The following is a 16771-nucleotide window of genomic DNA, read 5'->3' on the forward strand; positions in this document are numbered from 1 at the left end:
GACCTCAGCACGTCGGTGCGTGATGACGGCGGCGATGTTGGAGTTTGGGGCGGTGTTGGAGTTTGGGGCGGTGCTGCCGCTGCTGGAGGGGAGGCGTGGGACGGCACCGGGGTCTGATCGCCTGTGGGGGTGACTGGTGGGAGGGGGGGAAGAGTCGCGTAGAGTGCGTGGAGAGAGGTGGAGAGAGACAGAGTGAGAGAGAGAGAGAGTTCAAGCTTGAGACAGCGAGCGCGCATGGCGGGAGGGAGTGAGCGAGTTTTCGCTCATCATCATCATCCTCCCCCTTCTCTTCTTCATTCTCGTCCTCCTGTTGCTCTCCCTGCTACCGCCGTCGCCGCCACTGCTGTTGCCTCGGGCCGGCAGGGATGGAGGTGGGGCCACGGGGCGGTCTCTGGGACGTGTTCTCCGCGTGCGACGAAGACGGAGATGGCTGGGTGGACGTGGGGCACTTCGTGAGACTCGCGGCGTCTCACCTGCCCAGCGAGCAGGAGGTGAGAGACGCACCTGATTAGCCACTCACCTGCCCAGCGAACAGGAGGTGAGAGACGCACCTGGTACAGGGGATCAATCCCTGACGCCCTAACCTTTACCGGTGACTCACATAGCCAGCCGCTCACCTGCTTAGCCACTCACCTGGCCAGTGAACAGGTGAGCGCACCTGGTACAGGGACCAAACCATGACGACCTCACCTCGCAGGTGATTTACCTGGCCAGCGAGGTTCGTAGACCCACGCGCGCTGCCGTCAGGTGTGGCGTTCTGTGTTTGGTGTCGACTTCGGTAACTAACACCCTGTGCGTCCATATGCCTCTGTGGTGTATCCTTTTTGTATGGACACTGTGTCCGTATGTGTGTGCATGTTGCGGTGTGTGAACATTAGTACTGGGGAGACAAAGGCGGCCGGCCCGGGGTCCTGTCCACGCCGCTCCCTTGTGTGCCGTCGCGACCTTAATACGTCCCTGCAGATATATCCGTGCACACACACACAAGAGTTCACACACTTTACACATTCATACACCTGCCCCGGCAGTCTGTAACAGGCTATAAGGCGGATCATTTTGTGTGTGTATGAATGTACATTGTGTTCATTCTGTGTGTGTGTGGGGAGCGGTAGCGCGCTGCGCTATGAACCCGGCGACCCGGGTTCGATTCCCGCTCACGGCCAACACCGGTGACGATGATCTGAACCGGTCCTGGGCCTCCCCTAGGTCGACTCAGCCTCAAATGAGTACCTGGTGCGGTGTATGAAATATCAGCACTGGAGAGACAAAGGCGGCCGGGCGTGATGCTGGCCACCCACCCCCTCGAGTGCCGTGCCGGCCTTGATAGGTGCTCGCTAACAACACTTGCTCCAACAGTTCGGTGAGGCTATACGGGGGCTCTTTGTCTTTGTTTTATATGGTGGGAGTGACAGTGCAGCGATTGGTCCACTGCGTTAACCAAACCCTCGCGAGCCAAGTTCGATTCCTACTCATTCCCAACATCAGTGACAAATATCTGAACCGGGTCTGGGCCTCCCCTAGGTCGACTCAGCCTTAAACACAATCCCTGGCACGGTGTGTAAACATTGGCACTGCCACATGTACCCGTACGTAGCCAACCACCTCCCTCATCTGCCCGGTTGGCGTTCAGAGTTGCTCGCTACGCAGCACTTGCCCCTGCAGTCTGTTAGAGACTATCGGGGGCATCTTTGTATTGTGTATGCACGCTCATTGTGTGCGCGCGTGTGTATCACTTTGCTCGCTGTGTCACGACAGTCAGGGTCCGGTGTCGCGTGGGAACCCTAGAAGGTAAAGAGGAACGCTCTCTGGTATTGCCCGTGCGGGTTCATTCCTCTGTGTTTTTGCAAGTCGCTTCTTTCTATATATTTTTTTACAAAAATCAGCAACCGGTACTGCCCGCACACACAACGAATACTACTGCAGTGCTACTTTTATTTGACCAAGTAAGGCTCACTGAGCTGTACACCTGTACAGTAGTTATATTTTTTTCAGAAGCGACCAATACACGCCCAGATGTCGAGACACAGTGCGTCATTTGAACAAAGAATCATCATAGTGATATAATTTTAACTTATTTTTTTTGTTATAGACGCACGTGATGACCTTCTGTTAGGCATTCATGTTTACATTTTCCGCACCTCCGATTAGCACGGTCGGCGACGTACGGCGCGAAAAAAAGTTCAACATAGATACGAACCGGGATCCCCATTGCGCAAGGGTGAAAATGACCCTTGCCGATAACATCTGGCACTACGCTGACAGTGGTTCAAGCAAGGCTGACACTGCTGATGAGACGCTGTCTGTGGAAACCGGAGCAGAGTGTTGCTCCCATGGATGGACGCAATGCTGCCCAAATTATTCAGCACTCCCAGACAGATGGCGCGTAGTTGAAGGGAAGTGTAACCATATAAATACGTTTTTTTTGTTTTATGTTGACGGACCGATGTATGAAGCAGACTGTTTGTGGGTTTATTTAAGTGATGAATTTGTGTTACGCGTTATGACCAATTGTACATTTGACTTTTGGGAAGCCTTCATCTGGTCGTGGATTGAAGTGTCTTTTGATTTTTTTTTATACTTGGCCGAAGTACTATGTTAACCAATTAGCACCGTGAATCATATACAGCATAAACAATGTGTCCTACTCTTTGGTTTTTCGGTAAAGTCACGTAGGTAAATTTTGTTGTGACGGTTCCACCTGAAGACGGAAGCTTGTGTTGCCTCCGAAACGTCGTGATTTAATTCGTTGAAAATTTTTACCTACGTGACTTTACCGAAAAAACCAAAGAGTTTGAATCCTTGCAGTCACGAAAACTTCAAATCTAGAAACAATGGGTCCTCTTCCGTTGCTAAAGAGATAAATGCTCATGCAAATCTCGACGTGTCGGCTCGTTTCCATCCTACGCTGCGACGTCAATTCATGGTGCGTTCAGTGTTTCCTGGACGTATCAAACCCATTCTAACCGATTCTACAAATATGCCACATTTTAAAAAAAAATCGAAACCAAACCGTAAAGATAATCGCCTTCAAATCGACGCCCAAAGCGTCTTATTGGGATGGTGCCGAAAGGTTTACTGAGGTTTGATGTTGGCCTGCTTTGTGGACCTGCCCATGAGTAGCAGATCCAGTGATGGCAGTTGAAGTCATCACAGAAGTTGAATGAGCAATAACATCAAATATGAATAGAAGACAAATGGTTTGGTGATGCTGCTGCTGCGTTGGCAGTGGTGAACGAGCACCACTGCCAAGGGACATTACCCGAAACGTCACCTGTTGTTGTTTTTTTACTGTAAAGGCCACAGTTATGACGAATTTGTCGGTTTTTTTGCAATTCTATTAATAGTACAGTGCTCATATCAATAACAGCATTTGGGTGGAGCTGCGGCGCAGTTGTTAGCGCACTGCACTCTTGACTAAAACACCCGCCCGACCTGAGTTCAATTCCCGGCCGCAGCGAACATCAGTGGCTCATGATGTCAGAACCGGTCCTTGTCCCACGCGACCTTGGCAAACCCGCACAGACCCAGCATGGTGAAGTTTGGTCACGCAGCCCTGGCGACAGACGGGTCCTTCATCCAGCAGTGGATTGGGACTGCACACAGAGACACGGTCTGCCGGTAGCTGAAGTATTCGAGTCGCCAGTGTCGTGTTGACGCTGCGAGTGGTTGGCCCAGGTGGGCATAGGTGGGCACAGGTAAGCACAGGTGGGCACAGATGAGCACAGGTGGGCACAGGTGAGCGAGGGGCTGGGCCTCTTGCCGTAAGTAAACGAAGCACAGAACCTGTTTCTCGAGTAACGAGTGACGTGCTCACGCCTGTGGCCATTGCACATGTACGTGGATACCTCTCTTACAAAGAAAGTACTCATCACACACGCACTGTCAGTAACAACACAAAGACATCAACTGATGTGTACACACAAAGACAACTGCCACACACAAAGACACACGTAGGCACAGAGACATACAGTACGCATTGAGTCACACAGACACAGCAAGTAACAGAAGACACACATGCACAAACACATAAAGACAAATATCCCCCGTGTAGCCTTAACAGACTGCTGGGGCAAGCGCTGTTAGCAAGCGCCTGCGAAGACCGCCTTTGTCTCCCCAGTGGCGATGATTTTACACACCGCACCAGGTACTCATTTGAGGCTGAGTCGACCTGGGCGATGCTCATGACCGGTTCAGAAAATCGTCGCTGGGTTGTTGGCCGTGAGCGGGAGTCGAACTCGGGCTGTCGAGCAGCAGCTACCGACCGCTCCACACCCGTGAAGACACGCAAACAGAAACCTCACGCCCGGCGGGCGTGAGGATTGTGTTTGAGTGAGAGAATGCGCAGCAGGGCACGTCGAGTGGCCGTCTGAGTGGTGTTTTGGGTCGTTACCGCCCTTTAGGGGGCTTCAATATCGAGACACGAAGCGGGGTCGACTGCCATATGAAGCAGCTGATCGCACTTGTAAGACGTGTGTGCTGTGTGTTTTTGTGCGTATTGTGCGTGTATCTGTGTGTGTGTCTGCGTGCTTGTCTTTGTGTGTGTATTTATTTTTATTTGTCATTGGGTGTCTCCGTTTTGCGTGTATTTTTGTGTCTACGTGTGTGTGTGGGAGGACGTGGAGTGGTTAGCGAACTGCGCTTCCAACTCAGCCGCCAACCCGAGTTCGATTCCCAGTCACAACCAAAATAACAGTGGCGAATAGTTGAACCGGTCCGAGGCCTCCCCACGGTCAAGTCAGCCTCAAATGAGAACCTGGTACGACATACAGTGGATAAACATCGGCACTAGGGAGACAAAGGCGACCGGGCGTGGTTTTGGCCACACCTCGTGTGCCTTAATAGGTGCTCGCCAACAGCACTTGCCCCACCAGTCTTTTGAGACGATACGGTAGATCTTAGTCTTGCGTTTGTGCATTTCCAGTCACCCTAGCCAGTGAACTCACAACATCTGTGCGTGTGTCTCGTGCCCTCCTGTCAGCCAGCGAGCCTACGCCACTCCACGTGGCCTCAAATGTGCACCTAGCCTGGCACGTGCGCCGGGGTGACGTCCCCGCCACTTGCTTGGTGTATGTGAATACGTTTTATATTTTTTATTGCTGTTGTTGGTGTTGCGTGTCGGATGGAATTTGGTTCATTCCTGAGCCATTACTTTCTGGCGGCAGATGATCAACTGCCCACACCCTCGCTGATGAAACCCGGCGAAGTTGAAACTGTTCCAGGAATGTTGCCTGCGGCTTAAAAGTAACGCGGCTGCAAAACGCTGGCTCGGAAGGCTGATGGACTGAAACATTTTGTTCGAAAGTTTATGTTTACGTGGCCAAGCTATAGCTCGTCTCGTTGTTAACGAGCGAATTACGGAGAGATTGCTTGTGGGTGGTGGGGCGGGGGGGTTACTGGACTCCGTGGGGTCTTAAAGACCTCGACGCACGGTCCGATTTTACGCTCAAACAGTCGCGTAATGCGGCCCGTTGGCACGGGCCCCTGGACGCAGCCGATGGAGTGGGGGGCTCTCCTCGTGGTGGCCCCGCTGGGCCCATGGGCCCCCGTGCAGTTGCAGCGCCTGCACACTCGCCAGCTACGCCACTGCTCTCCAACCTCTCTTCCATCACATAGCCTCTCCTCTCCCGTCTCACCTTAAACTCTCCTGACTCTTCCCCTTGCCATTGTTTTCTGTTCGTCACTCTCCTCATCTCTGCCACTCTCTTTCCTCCCACTGGCCGTCTCTCCCCATCTTATTCCAATTCTCCTCGATCATGCCCTCGGAAACCTTATCGCCCTTTAAAAGGACTTCTTCAGCGGAGAAATCGGACGTCACCCCACGGTCAACTAAAGAGCACAAGGGCTGAGAGAGAACGAGAGGGTGGAGGAGAGGGCGGCGGTAGCTTTTGCCCGGCACTATCTGTCCCTGTCGTCCTAACTTCTCTGTTTCTCAACTCCATGTGAATGTTCTCTGTCTCTCAACTCCATGTGAATGTTCTCTGTCTCTCAACTCCATGTGGATGTTCTCTGTCTCTCAACTCCATGTGAATGTTCTCTGTCTCTCAACTCCATGTGAATGTTCTCTGTCTCTCAACTCCATGTGGATGTTCTCTGTCTCTCAACTCCATGTGGATGTTCTCTGTCTCTCAACTTCATGTGGATGTTCTCTGTCTCTCAACTCCATGTGGATGTTCTCTGTCTCTCAACTCCATGTGGATGTTCTCTGTCTCTCAACTTCATGTGAATGTTCTCTGTCTCTCAACTCCATGTGAATGTTCTCTGTCTCTCAACTCCATGTGAATGTTCTCTGTCTCTCAACTCCATGTGGATGTTCTCTGTCTCTCAACTCCATGTGGATGTTCTCTGTCTCTCAACTCCACGTGAATGTTCTCTGTCTCTCAACTCCATGTGAATGTTCTCTGTCTCTCAACTCCATGTGAATGTTCTCTGTCTCTCAACTCCATGTGGATGTTCTCTGTCTCTCAACTCCATGTGAATGTTCTCTGTCTCTCAACTCCATGTGAATGTTCTCTGTCTCTCAACTCCATGTGGATGTTCTCTGTCTCTCAACTCCATGTGGATGTTCTCTGTCTCTCAACTCCATGTGGATGTTCTCTGTCTCTCAACTCCATGTGAATGTTCTCTGTCTCTCAACTCCATGTGGATGTTCTCTGTCTCTCAACTCCATGTGGATGTTCTCTGTCTCTCAACTCCATGTGAATGTTCTCTGTCTCTCAACTCCATGTGAATGTTCTCTGTCTCTCAACTCCATGTGAATGTTCTCTGTCTCTCAACTCCATGTGGATGTTCTCTGTCTCTCAACTCCATGTGGATGTTCTCTGTCTCTCAACTCCACGTGAATGTTCTCTGTCTCTCAACTCCATGTGAATGTTCTCTGTCTCTCAACTCCATGTGAGTGTTCTCTGTCTCTCAACTCCATGTGAATGTTCTCTGTCTCTCAACTCCATGTGGATGTTCTCTGTCTCTCAACTCCATGTGAGTGTTCTCTGTCTCTCAACTCCATGTGGATGTTCTCTGTCTCTCAACTCCATGTGGATGTTCTCTGTCTCTCAACTCCATGTGGATGTTCTCTGTCTCTCAACTCCATGTGAATGTTCTCTGTCTCTCAACTCCATGTGAGTGTTCTCTGTCTCTCAACTCCATGTGAATGTTCTCTGTCTCTCAACTCCATGTGGATGTTCTCTGTCTCTCAACTCCATGTGAGTGTTCTCTGTCTCTCAACTCCATGTGGATGTTCTCTGTCTCTCAACTCCATGTGAATGTTCTCTGTCTCTCAACTCCATGTGGATGTTCTCTGTCTCTCAACTCCATGTGAATGTTCTCTGTCTCTCAACTCCATGTGGATGTTCTCTGTCTCTCAACTCCATGTGAATGTTCTCTGTCTCTCAACTCCATGTGGATGTTCTCTGTCTCTCGCGAGTGCTCTGCTGCTGTGGCCGCTCGCTTCAGCCCCAAAAAAAAGTTCGGGGCGGTTCCGCTCCATCGGTCGCTTTTGTTCTCGCTCACCGCGAGCACTGGAGCGTAACGAGCCGACCTGGTGTAGGGTGGCAGATTTGGGGAGTGGTGGTGGTGGTGGGCCGATCTGGGGGAGGGGTGTTGGGGTGGGAGGTCTGGGGGATGGGATGAAATGCGCTCGGATGGCAGAGGAAATAAAGGATGAAGGGGAAAGGGGGGAGGGAGAGGGGTCAGGGTGGGCTTAGGGTTCCTCTAAGCCTCTCTCCCCCCCACCAGCCGGCATTCCCGAAGGAATGCGATTCGCCTTGTCCCGCACTTTCGTGGTGTCCGTGTGTCTTCTCGGTTCGGGTTGTTCGCGTTGTTGGTTCTGCACATTTGGTCGGGTGGGTTGTTCTGCCCGTGCAGTTAAACACGATGCAGCTCCTCTGTTCTCAATCCCACTGATGGGCGACTATGATTGCCTCTCCACCACAACCACGCTGCTGCTGCTGCTGCTGGTGGTGGTGGTGCTGCTGCTGCTGGTGGTGGTGGTGGTGCTGCTGCTGGTGGTGGTGGTTGTTTGATCATTGCCCTGCACTGCGCTACGCCGCTCAGCGCGGGTTGCTCTGAAGGATTGGTCAGCCCCAGGACAGGTTCAGATATAATAATAATAATTGACTTAAATCTTGACTTAAAGCTTTCGTGGCTGCAGGGATTCATATTCTTGGTTCTTTCGGTAAAGTCACGTAGAAGAAAAATAATTAAATAATGTGGATATAAAACAATAATATTTTATTATTATTTCCCTTCTACGTGACTTTACCGAAATAACCAATAATTGACTTGTTTATCCAGAAGAGTCGTAGGACTCTTTTTCAGGAGAGACACGATTCTACATTGGGTTGTTTTTGCTTCATTTGTAAGATGCTTGAAGCCAATTAACGATGAGTTTGCATGTTATCCACACCACGTGGGACAAAACCGGAGCACCCGTAGAAAACCCACGCCTTGCACGAAGCAGGCAACACTCCAGCCCCCGTACAGATGGCAACAGATGGCGATTAGTCCACTTGCCGTACTGCCTTCTCACGGGCGAGCCAGGGTACGGCACCATCCTTGACATCCACGGGAAGGGAGTTTCACAACATTCGTGTGTGATCCATCAACCCGCGCCTTGCACAGCGCTGGATTTACAAGGTGCGTGCGCCACCATTTCCCCCAGTTGGTATCGCTCGCCACTGATGGTAGCCGTGGCTGGGAACCCGTAGCTCATTCCCTCGTGTAACGCGCCGGGCAAATAGGTGCTCGCTAACAGCACTTGCTCAAACAGTCTGCTAAAGCCTGTAGGGGGTAGGGGGGGGGGGGTCTTTGTCTGTGGATACTGTCTTTGTTTTTATTACACGTGCATGTCTACGAAGGCGCGTGTGTCTCTCGATGCATACTCGATGTGTCTGCGTGTCCTCGCTAACAGCACTTGCCTCAAACGTCTTGCAAGGCTATACGGGGGATCTTTGTCTTTGTTTGACTGCAGGCGGTTGCCCTGGGGAGGCTGCTGGACCCCAAGGGGCTGGGCCTGATCGACTTCGACGCCTTCTGCCGCGGGGTCTCCGCGTTCGGAGGAGGTAGAGGAGCGACTCGCCTCTTCACTCAGAACTTCCACCTCTTCACTCACCCTTCTCTCCTCTGCACTCACCCTCCTACCTATTCACTCGCCCTCCCACCTCGTCACTCAACTGCTGACCCCTAAACTCGCCCTCCCACCTCTTCATTGACCTCCTGACCCTTACACTCGCCCTCCCACCTCTTCACTGACCTCCTGACCCCTAAACTCGCCCTCCCACCTCGTCACTCACCCCCTGACCTCTACACCCGCCCTCCCACCTCTTCACTGACCTCCTGACCCCTACACTCGCCCTCCCACCTCGTCACTGACCTCCTGACCTCTACACTCGCCCTCCCACCTCGTCACTGACCTCCTGACCCCTAAACTCGCCCTCCCACCTCGTCACTGACCTCCTGACCCCTATACTCGCCCTCCCACCTCGTCACTGACCTCCTGACCCATAAACTCGCCCTCCCACCTCGTCACTCACCTCCTGACCTCTACACTCGCCCTCCCACCTCTTCACTGACCTCCTGACCCCTACACTCGCCCTCCCACCTCGTCACTCACCTGTTGACCCCTACACTCTCCCTCCCACCTCTTCACTGACCTCCTGACCCCTACACTCGCCCTCCCACCTCTTCACTGACCTCCTGACCCCTAAACTCGCCCTCCCACCTCTTCACTTACTTGGCAGGCAGCTGTCTCGTGCGGTTTCAATTTACCGCAAAGCGAGGGAACACCTGTACGCATGTCAAACTTCTTTCGCACCGCACGTAGCCAACCGTGCTCATCGGACATGCGTCCGTAATTGACACGACGGTCCGATGTAGCCGCCTCCCCCAGCTCTGCCTCTGGCCCAGGCCTCCTCCTTCGCGGGTTTAGGATGCTCACCGCGTGCGGATTAAGTCCGCGCTCCTGTGAGTATAAGCGAGGCACGCCGGGGGGGGGGGGGGGTCGTGGGTGGATTTGGGAAACAGCGGAGAGACACGGGGGGGTGGGGGTGGGTGGGGGAGCTCGCTCAGCAACCCCGATCACGCAGAGCTGGAGATGCCAATTAAAATCGTGCGTCTCTGTGTGTCTCTTTGCAAATCCGTGTGTCTCTGTGCCCCTCTGCGCATCTCTATACGCACCTTTGCATCCGCGCATCACAAAGGGAAATCTGGTCCACTACTGTTCCAACACCCGCCTGGCTGCGAGGTGGCCAGGAGATGGCAGTAGTATAGCCAGTGGCTTCTGGGATCCATCTGTGTGGAGATTTCGAGTGTTCACGATCTCTTACTCTCTAGATCCTGCGGGTTCTCAGTATCCCCAATGGCAGCAACCTCCATCAACTGAGTCTTGAGGCTCCGTGAGTCTTTCCAGAGATGGAGCGATGGTGCAGTGGTTAACACACTGCCCCTACCCTATGAACCCGGCAACCTGAGGTCGATTCCCGGCCCTGGCCAACATCGTTGGCGAGTGATATCGGAACCGATCCTGGGCACCCCCTTCATCAACACGTGTCATCAAACGTTCGTACGTGTGAGCCATGTGACCGGCCAGAGGGGCGGAGGAACAAATCATTTTAGAGAGGCAGGAGGAGATGGAGGATGGGGGATGGGAGAGCGGAGGAAGGGCAGCGGGGCAGGGTGGTTAATGTAGAGGGGGGGGGGGCAGGGTGGTTACTATAGAGCCGTGTCAACATGAAGTGGGGTTGGGGGGTGCAAGTGGAGTTGGGGGAAGAGGAGCCATGGAGACACAGAGACGCAGACAGGGAGAGACACACGGGAACGCAGACACGGATGACTGCGATAGATTTGAAGCTGCGGCCAGACACGGAGAAATACATGGGGACGAACACAGAGACGTGGTGAAAAGAACACACCACTGTGGTGATTTCTACACACGTGGTCGCATCCACGCGTGCAAGCGTCGCGAAGCTTCGAGGACCAATATTAATCGGTTGTGAATTGATGCGTCGTTAAAATCAATTCGCATTCACCGCCTTTGCGTGTACAGCTCAGCTGAGTCTGACACCCGCGTGGCCACTGACGGTGGATTCCGACTACAGCGATGAGTAGTCTTCGTGTCTGCAGTGGCCGACGATTAAGCACAGAGGCAATGATTTATTACGTGTTATGTATTATTATTTTTACGTGTGCTGCGATGTTAACTACCTCGCCTGTTAAAAAAGGAGATCGTGATTTCGATCACGCACCTGACGCTTGAATATTTGGAGTTAACGTGTCTCTCTCCCCATGGTCACGTGGACTTTTCTCTGGCTCCTCCGGGTTTTTCCCTCCACCTTTAGATTCAGTATTTGGCTGCTATAATTTTCCACATGATGAGCCACTTCGTTGAGCTGTCATCTTTGGCCAGATTGTATCTGATAAAGAGCTACATAGCTCAGTGGGCCCTACCTGGTTAAATAAAAATAGTTTAGTTTATTATCATCTTTTCCCAACACAAACGGTTCCTTTTAATCAACGGGCAGTTCACCAGCAATTGCCTTAAGCAAGGCTGACTGCTGATGAGACAATGCATGTCGAAACAGGTCCAGAGTGTGTTTGCATTCAACCGATGCTGCTGAAGAGATGTACACCCAGGAGGCCGTGCGCCCGATATGACGCGTAATTTTTTGTATATATTTATGCGGAGAGACGAAAATGGGAGGAGGCGTGATGTCTGCTTGTTTTTTCGTCACAGAATGAACGTCTGGCCCCCCTACCGCACGACTCTTGGGGTACTTATCGATTAGGGGACTTGGTGTCTCAACATGGGCTGCTACCGGCACGATACGGGGAACGTCAACTAGGGCACTGTGGTCACGTGGCTCCTTACTTACCCTGGGTTTGACCCTGCTCGCCCTGGTCGCCTTGGTCTTGTTCATATTGTTCATGTTTTTGTTTTCTGTTTGTTGCGGTTGCACCCGATTCAAGAGCCGAATGGCTCACAGGGCTACACCAAATAAATGAACTTGAAACTTGTCTTGGAGCTAGAGACCCTCGTAGGCCTCGTGTCTGCACGGAGCGGCCGTGACTGTCGAGACTTGGAGATCGGCAAGAGCTCCCTCGGGAGCTTTCCCAGGAGGGACCCCTGGCAAGGGGCTCCCAACGAAACTCGGGAGTCGGGAGGGACACCCTGGGAAAGGGAGCTCACCAGGGGGCTTTGCGAGGACGGACGTTAGGTGTTGATGTCGGAGGGCTGTTGCTGATACGGGCTGTCTCGATATATCCTGCCACACTTGGCTAGTCTCGAGGTTTGGGCATTATTTACCAAACACATGAATCTGGCAGCCCAGGTGATTGAGGCGTGAACGTTGCGACAGGTAGCAACAACTCCGGGCTCTCTTCGTGTAGAAGTCAGTGGCGTCATGAACTGGACAAACACGTGCCCTTTCATACCGCACAGCCAGGAAATGGCACGCAATCTGAGTCTCTATTTGTGCAGCACTCCTACGTGTGTGTGTGTGTGCACGAGCATTACGATCCGTGCATATTATTTGTACCGTGCATGTGTGTGTGCGTTAGTGTCTTGTGTGTACAATTGGTATGTGTACGTGTGCACAGATTGTAACAACTACCAGGGCATCTTCCTCAGTGTGCTGGGAAAGGCCTTGGCAAAGCAATATTCGCCATCGCCTTGCCAGACTCGCTGAGGCCTTGGCGGTCTTGCGCGGATGCCATATTCTTTGTCGGGCTACTACAGCAGATGGCATTTCAAAGGGACCGATATCTCTCACTTATTGACCTCGTCAAGGCCTATGCTGTAGACAAGGGATCTGGGTTGTTCTTCATGCTTTTGGAGTCCCTGAGCCTATGCCCACGATCATTAAGGACCTTCATGATGGTGGGCATGCCCGGTGAAAAGTTGTGTGGCCGGGAGTCAGAGCCATTCTCTGTTCACGTGAGGATGCGTCAGGGGTGTCCTCTGGCTCCCACATTATTTAACATCATCTTCAACCACGTAGTTCGAGAAGCCTTCCATGGCTGTACCAGTGGGATTTCTACCTGGTACATATACAATGAAAAGCTGATTGGGGGATGGCTCCCTGCTGGTTTACCATGATATGTATGCTGATGATCTGGTGGTTGCTGCTCACACTGAGAAAGAGTTGGAAGTTCTGCTGCTGAACCTGGAGCGTGCCACTAAGAGGTGGAGCCTTATCATCAGCCCCAGATCTAGTTTGGCAGCAGAGGTTTCACTCCGAATCAGCCGAGCATCATTATATTTTCATGAGCTGCGTAATATTGTGTGGAAGCTAACTTATCTGTCGCCACAGTCATGCTTTCTCTTCTCTTTGCTTGTGAAACGTGGACCCCTCAAATGGAACATCTACCCCGGTTTGAAACTTTTAGGCTGGCCTTCCTACGATCCATCCTGGGTTTAACCAGGCTTGATTGTGTGAGCTCACAAATCCTTGAAATATCTAGACACATTTCCATGAGTGAGCTCCTCCTGCGGACAAGGCTGCGTTGGCTGGGTCATGAGGCCCGCATGCCCAGCTATCACATGCCCAAGCAGCTTCTTTTAGGCTGAATAGAGAGAGCTAAACAGGCGCAGAACGGCTGGAGAAGAGGTGGACTGATGCTGTACAGGTGGATGTGGAGCTGAGTGGACTTCCCAAAGACTGATACAAGCGGTGTCAAGATAGGCCTCTGTGCAGGAGGCTTGTGAAGGATGCTACTGGGCAGTTGGAGGCAGAGGAGCGACGCAAACAACAATGAGCAGAGCGCCGGGCAGGTAAAATAGAGCAAGTTAGCACAGTGGGGGGCACAGGTGGTGCATCTGCCAGTCATCTCAGTCAGTCAACCCATGGCACCTTGGTCTTCCCCGTGACCTCCTCTCAGCGAGCCTTCGATACTTAACGCAGCCTCAAAGTGCACATCGCCTGGCACAAGCAACTTCGTGGTGAATGGCGGTTATTGTTGTAGTTGGAGACTCAATACATCACGCGCAGTCAAACAAGTTTAAGTACTCGCTAATAGGACTCGCCCCAATAGTCTGTTACAGGCTATACGGGGGATCTTTGTCTTTTTGTATGAGTGCTTGTATATGTGTTTATGTTTGTTCATTAGTAAGCCTTAGTGTGTGTTCATTAGTGTGTGTCCACGTGAATGTTTGCATTGGTGTTCGTACATGCGATAGCGCGTGCATGTGGTCACGTGTGTGTTCACTCACCAACTTCTGCTACCTGTTTGTTTATTTATACAACAGCAGTGAGAAACTGTTCAAGTCACATTCCCAACAAGAGCAGAGTGCACACGGCATTTTATAAATAAACCTGCAACTTTTCTCGGCAATTACCCCTTCCATCACTTCGGGGAAAAATATCCAAAAAGACGTGTTTATTTTGTACTCCCCCAATGTATGTATGTTGAACGTCTTTCGCACCGTGCGTGGCCAACCCTGCTAATCGGAGGTGTGGGGGGGAAATTTATATTATGTCTCGGCAGTTTAGTTCAAAAGTGGCATGCGTCATAGCTAAATAGAGTGTATGGCATACCAGTGTGGAAATTATACACACAGTTGGCTGTGTTCTTAAACGAAGAGACCTCTGATGCTTATGCTGTGGCAGAGCCAAATGCAAGCGAAGACGTCGCTTGACGCAGCATCGTGAAAGCATTTCCCAACGGAGCAGCAATCGTTGGGCAAAAACATTCCACCTCTTGTGCCCAATGCATCCCGTCGATAAGGATGCCCACGGAAATTTTTACCCACGAATCGCTCACGGCGGTTTTATTTCTGGGCGCCGTTCAGTGACGTCGAGTGGTTTCATTGGCGCAAGATTAACCATCTCGACCGTCGGCTATCTCGCTCTTTCTTTCTCTCTTTCTCTCTCACCGACGTGCTTGTTTGAACGCGTGGCGGGGGTGCTTGCCTCGCTCGCTCGTCAGGACAGCTACGGGGCCCTGGACGCTCCAGTCTCGCCTCTCTCTCTCTCCCCTTCTCAGAATCAGAAGATTTGTTGTTGTTGTCAGAAACTTACATTTATCCTGGAGAAATCCGATGAGCTATGAAGCTCTTTGTCACAGATCTTCCAATAGGGGGGCGGGTCAGAAAGTTACAACAACAAACCATAGGAAAGGAGAGCAAATTACTAAAATTAAAGACGTAAAATACCAGGCGTGACAGCTCGGCCTATGACATCATCATGATTATTATTACGACCGAGACACGTTTTAACTGTGCAGGGCTCATTCCGTGGTCGCTATAATGGGTACAGTGCTACTTTGTGGGAAGTTATCGGTCGGTTGTGGTATGGGCGCACTGGACCCCGCCGTGATGAACAGTGGCTGTGAGCGTGAGCAGCAAGACGCCTTCAGCTGTTGAGATGACCGTGTTTATGCACACTCTTAGGTTTTTTTCGGTAAAGTCACGTAGGTAAAAATAAATAATAAAAATAATAGAAATAACACTGGTCAACACACTTTTTCTGGCATAAGGTATTCCAACGGGTTTTTAAAGGTAATTTTGGGGTGCTGATTCCAAATCTGGCATCGGTTTTTGTCTATTACATCAGGTTTTTGAGATATTAAATATTGCATTTTCAATCAAAATTGCAGAAGAACAATATTAAATATATGTGGATATCTACATAAAATGATATTATAAACACATTATCCTAAAAATACAGCACCATATTTTAACACTAAAGCAGTCACTGACTCGCAACAACTTGCAATCATAAGTGACAGAGTTAATTTCGGGTAAAATCAATGAAAATGGGGTATGCCGATAGCATAAAATGAGATGTGATAGAGCAAATCTGAGATCAGATTTGGAATCAGAACCCTGAAATTAGTCTAAAACAGCTGCAAAAGTCCAGGCCAGAATTTTGTTTTGTTGACCAGTGTAATAATAGTAGAACTAATAATAGTAGAAATACTATTATTTTTTTATTCTTTATTTTTATTTTTACCTACGTGACTTTACCGAAAAAACTAAGAGTATGAATCATTGCAGTCACGAAAGCTTCAAATCTAGAATTCATGTTTATGCAGTTGAGGTATCACAATAAAAGCAAAGATCCCCCGTATAGCCTTAGGGCGCCACGGTGTCGAAATGTGAACCACCTCGCCAAGTATACAGGAGTTTAACACGTAGGCTTTCGCGACCAATATTATTCATAATAAGCGTTGTTGGGTTAGATCGCGTTATTTATAAATGTGTCGTAACCCTCCACCACCCGACACGGCCAATCAGCAAAAAAATGTCACGTTGACAAAAGTCAAATAGTTCACTGCTTTAGCCCACCGGTGTGTTGAAGTGTGAAACCACGACGTTTACAATTTTTGAGTACGTTTCGCTGGTAATTGCATCCAGCATCATCGCAGAATTCGCCAGAATGGTGAGGCTCTGCTCTGGCTCCCGGTCTTAAATAGAGCAGCAGCAGGGTGACGTCATCATTTAACTCATCAGGTGCAACGATTTAAGGCAGATGGGTTATTGTAATGATATACTAGATTGGTAATCAGGCAATTGTTACGGTGTGAGTTGTAGATCAGTAATCAGTTAATTAGGTATTTGTTTCCCCTATAAGGAATTGTAATATGTATTATTTAATAATACGCTTCCAGGAGGCACTAACGAGTGCTGGCCGCGAGCGCGCTAACCGATTGGCCACCGCTCCCCACACAAGACAAACATGCCCACGTGAACACACAAACTCTCTCTGGATAACTGCACCACCCCTTAGCACTGTTGTTCTGACACAGAGCAGGCAGAGACACAACGCACATTTCGAGTGTT

At 50.7% G+C, this 16771-nt stretch overlaps 1 protein-coding gene across 2 annotated transcripts in view; it reads left to right on the plus strand.

Annotated features, from left to right (window-relative positions):
* The first annotated feature begins 114 nt into the window (after nt 1-114).
* Nucleotides 115-16771, plus strand: part of LOC144721894 (uncharacterized) — a 43421-nt gene continuing 26764 nt past the window's right edge. Inside the window, exons 1-2 of one of the 2 annotated variants that reach the window (XM_078599841.1) lie at nt 115-491; nt 8966-9056. In XM_078599841.1, coding sequence (XP_078455967.1) covers nt 366-491; nt 8966-9056 — 217 coding nt within the window. In that variant the 5' untranslated portion in view covers nt 115-365. The remainder of the gene's footprint in view (nt 492-8965; nt 9057-16771) is intronic. The other variant, XM_078599832.1, reaches the window with a different exon arrangement.

This window comes from Lampetra planeri, chromosome 1, assembly GCF_965212315.1.
Source record: "Lampetra planeri chromosome 1, kcLamPlan1.2.h2, whole genome shotgun sequence".
Lineage (NCBI taxonomy): Eukaryota > Metazoa > Chordata > Hyperoartia > Petromyzontiformes > Petromyzontidae > Lampetra > Lampetra planeri.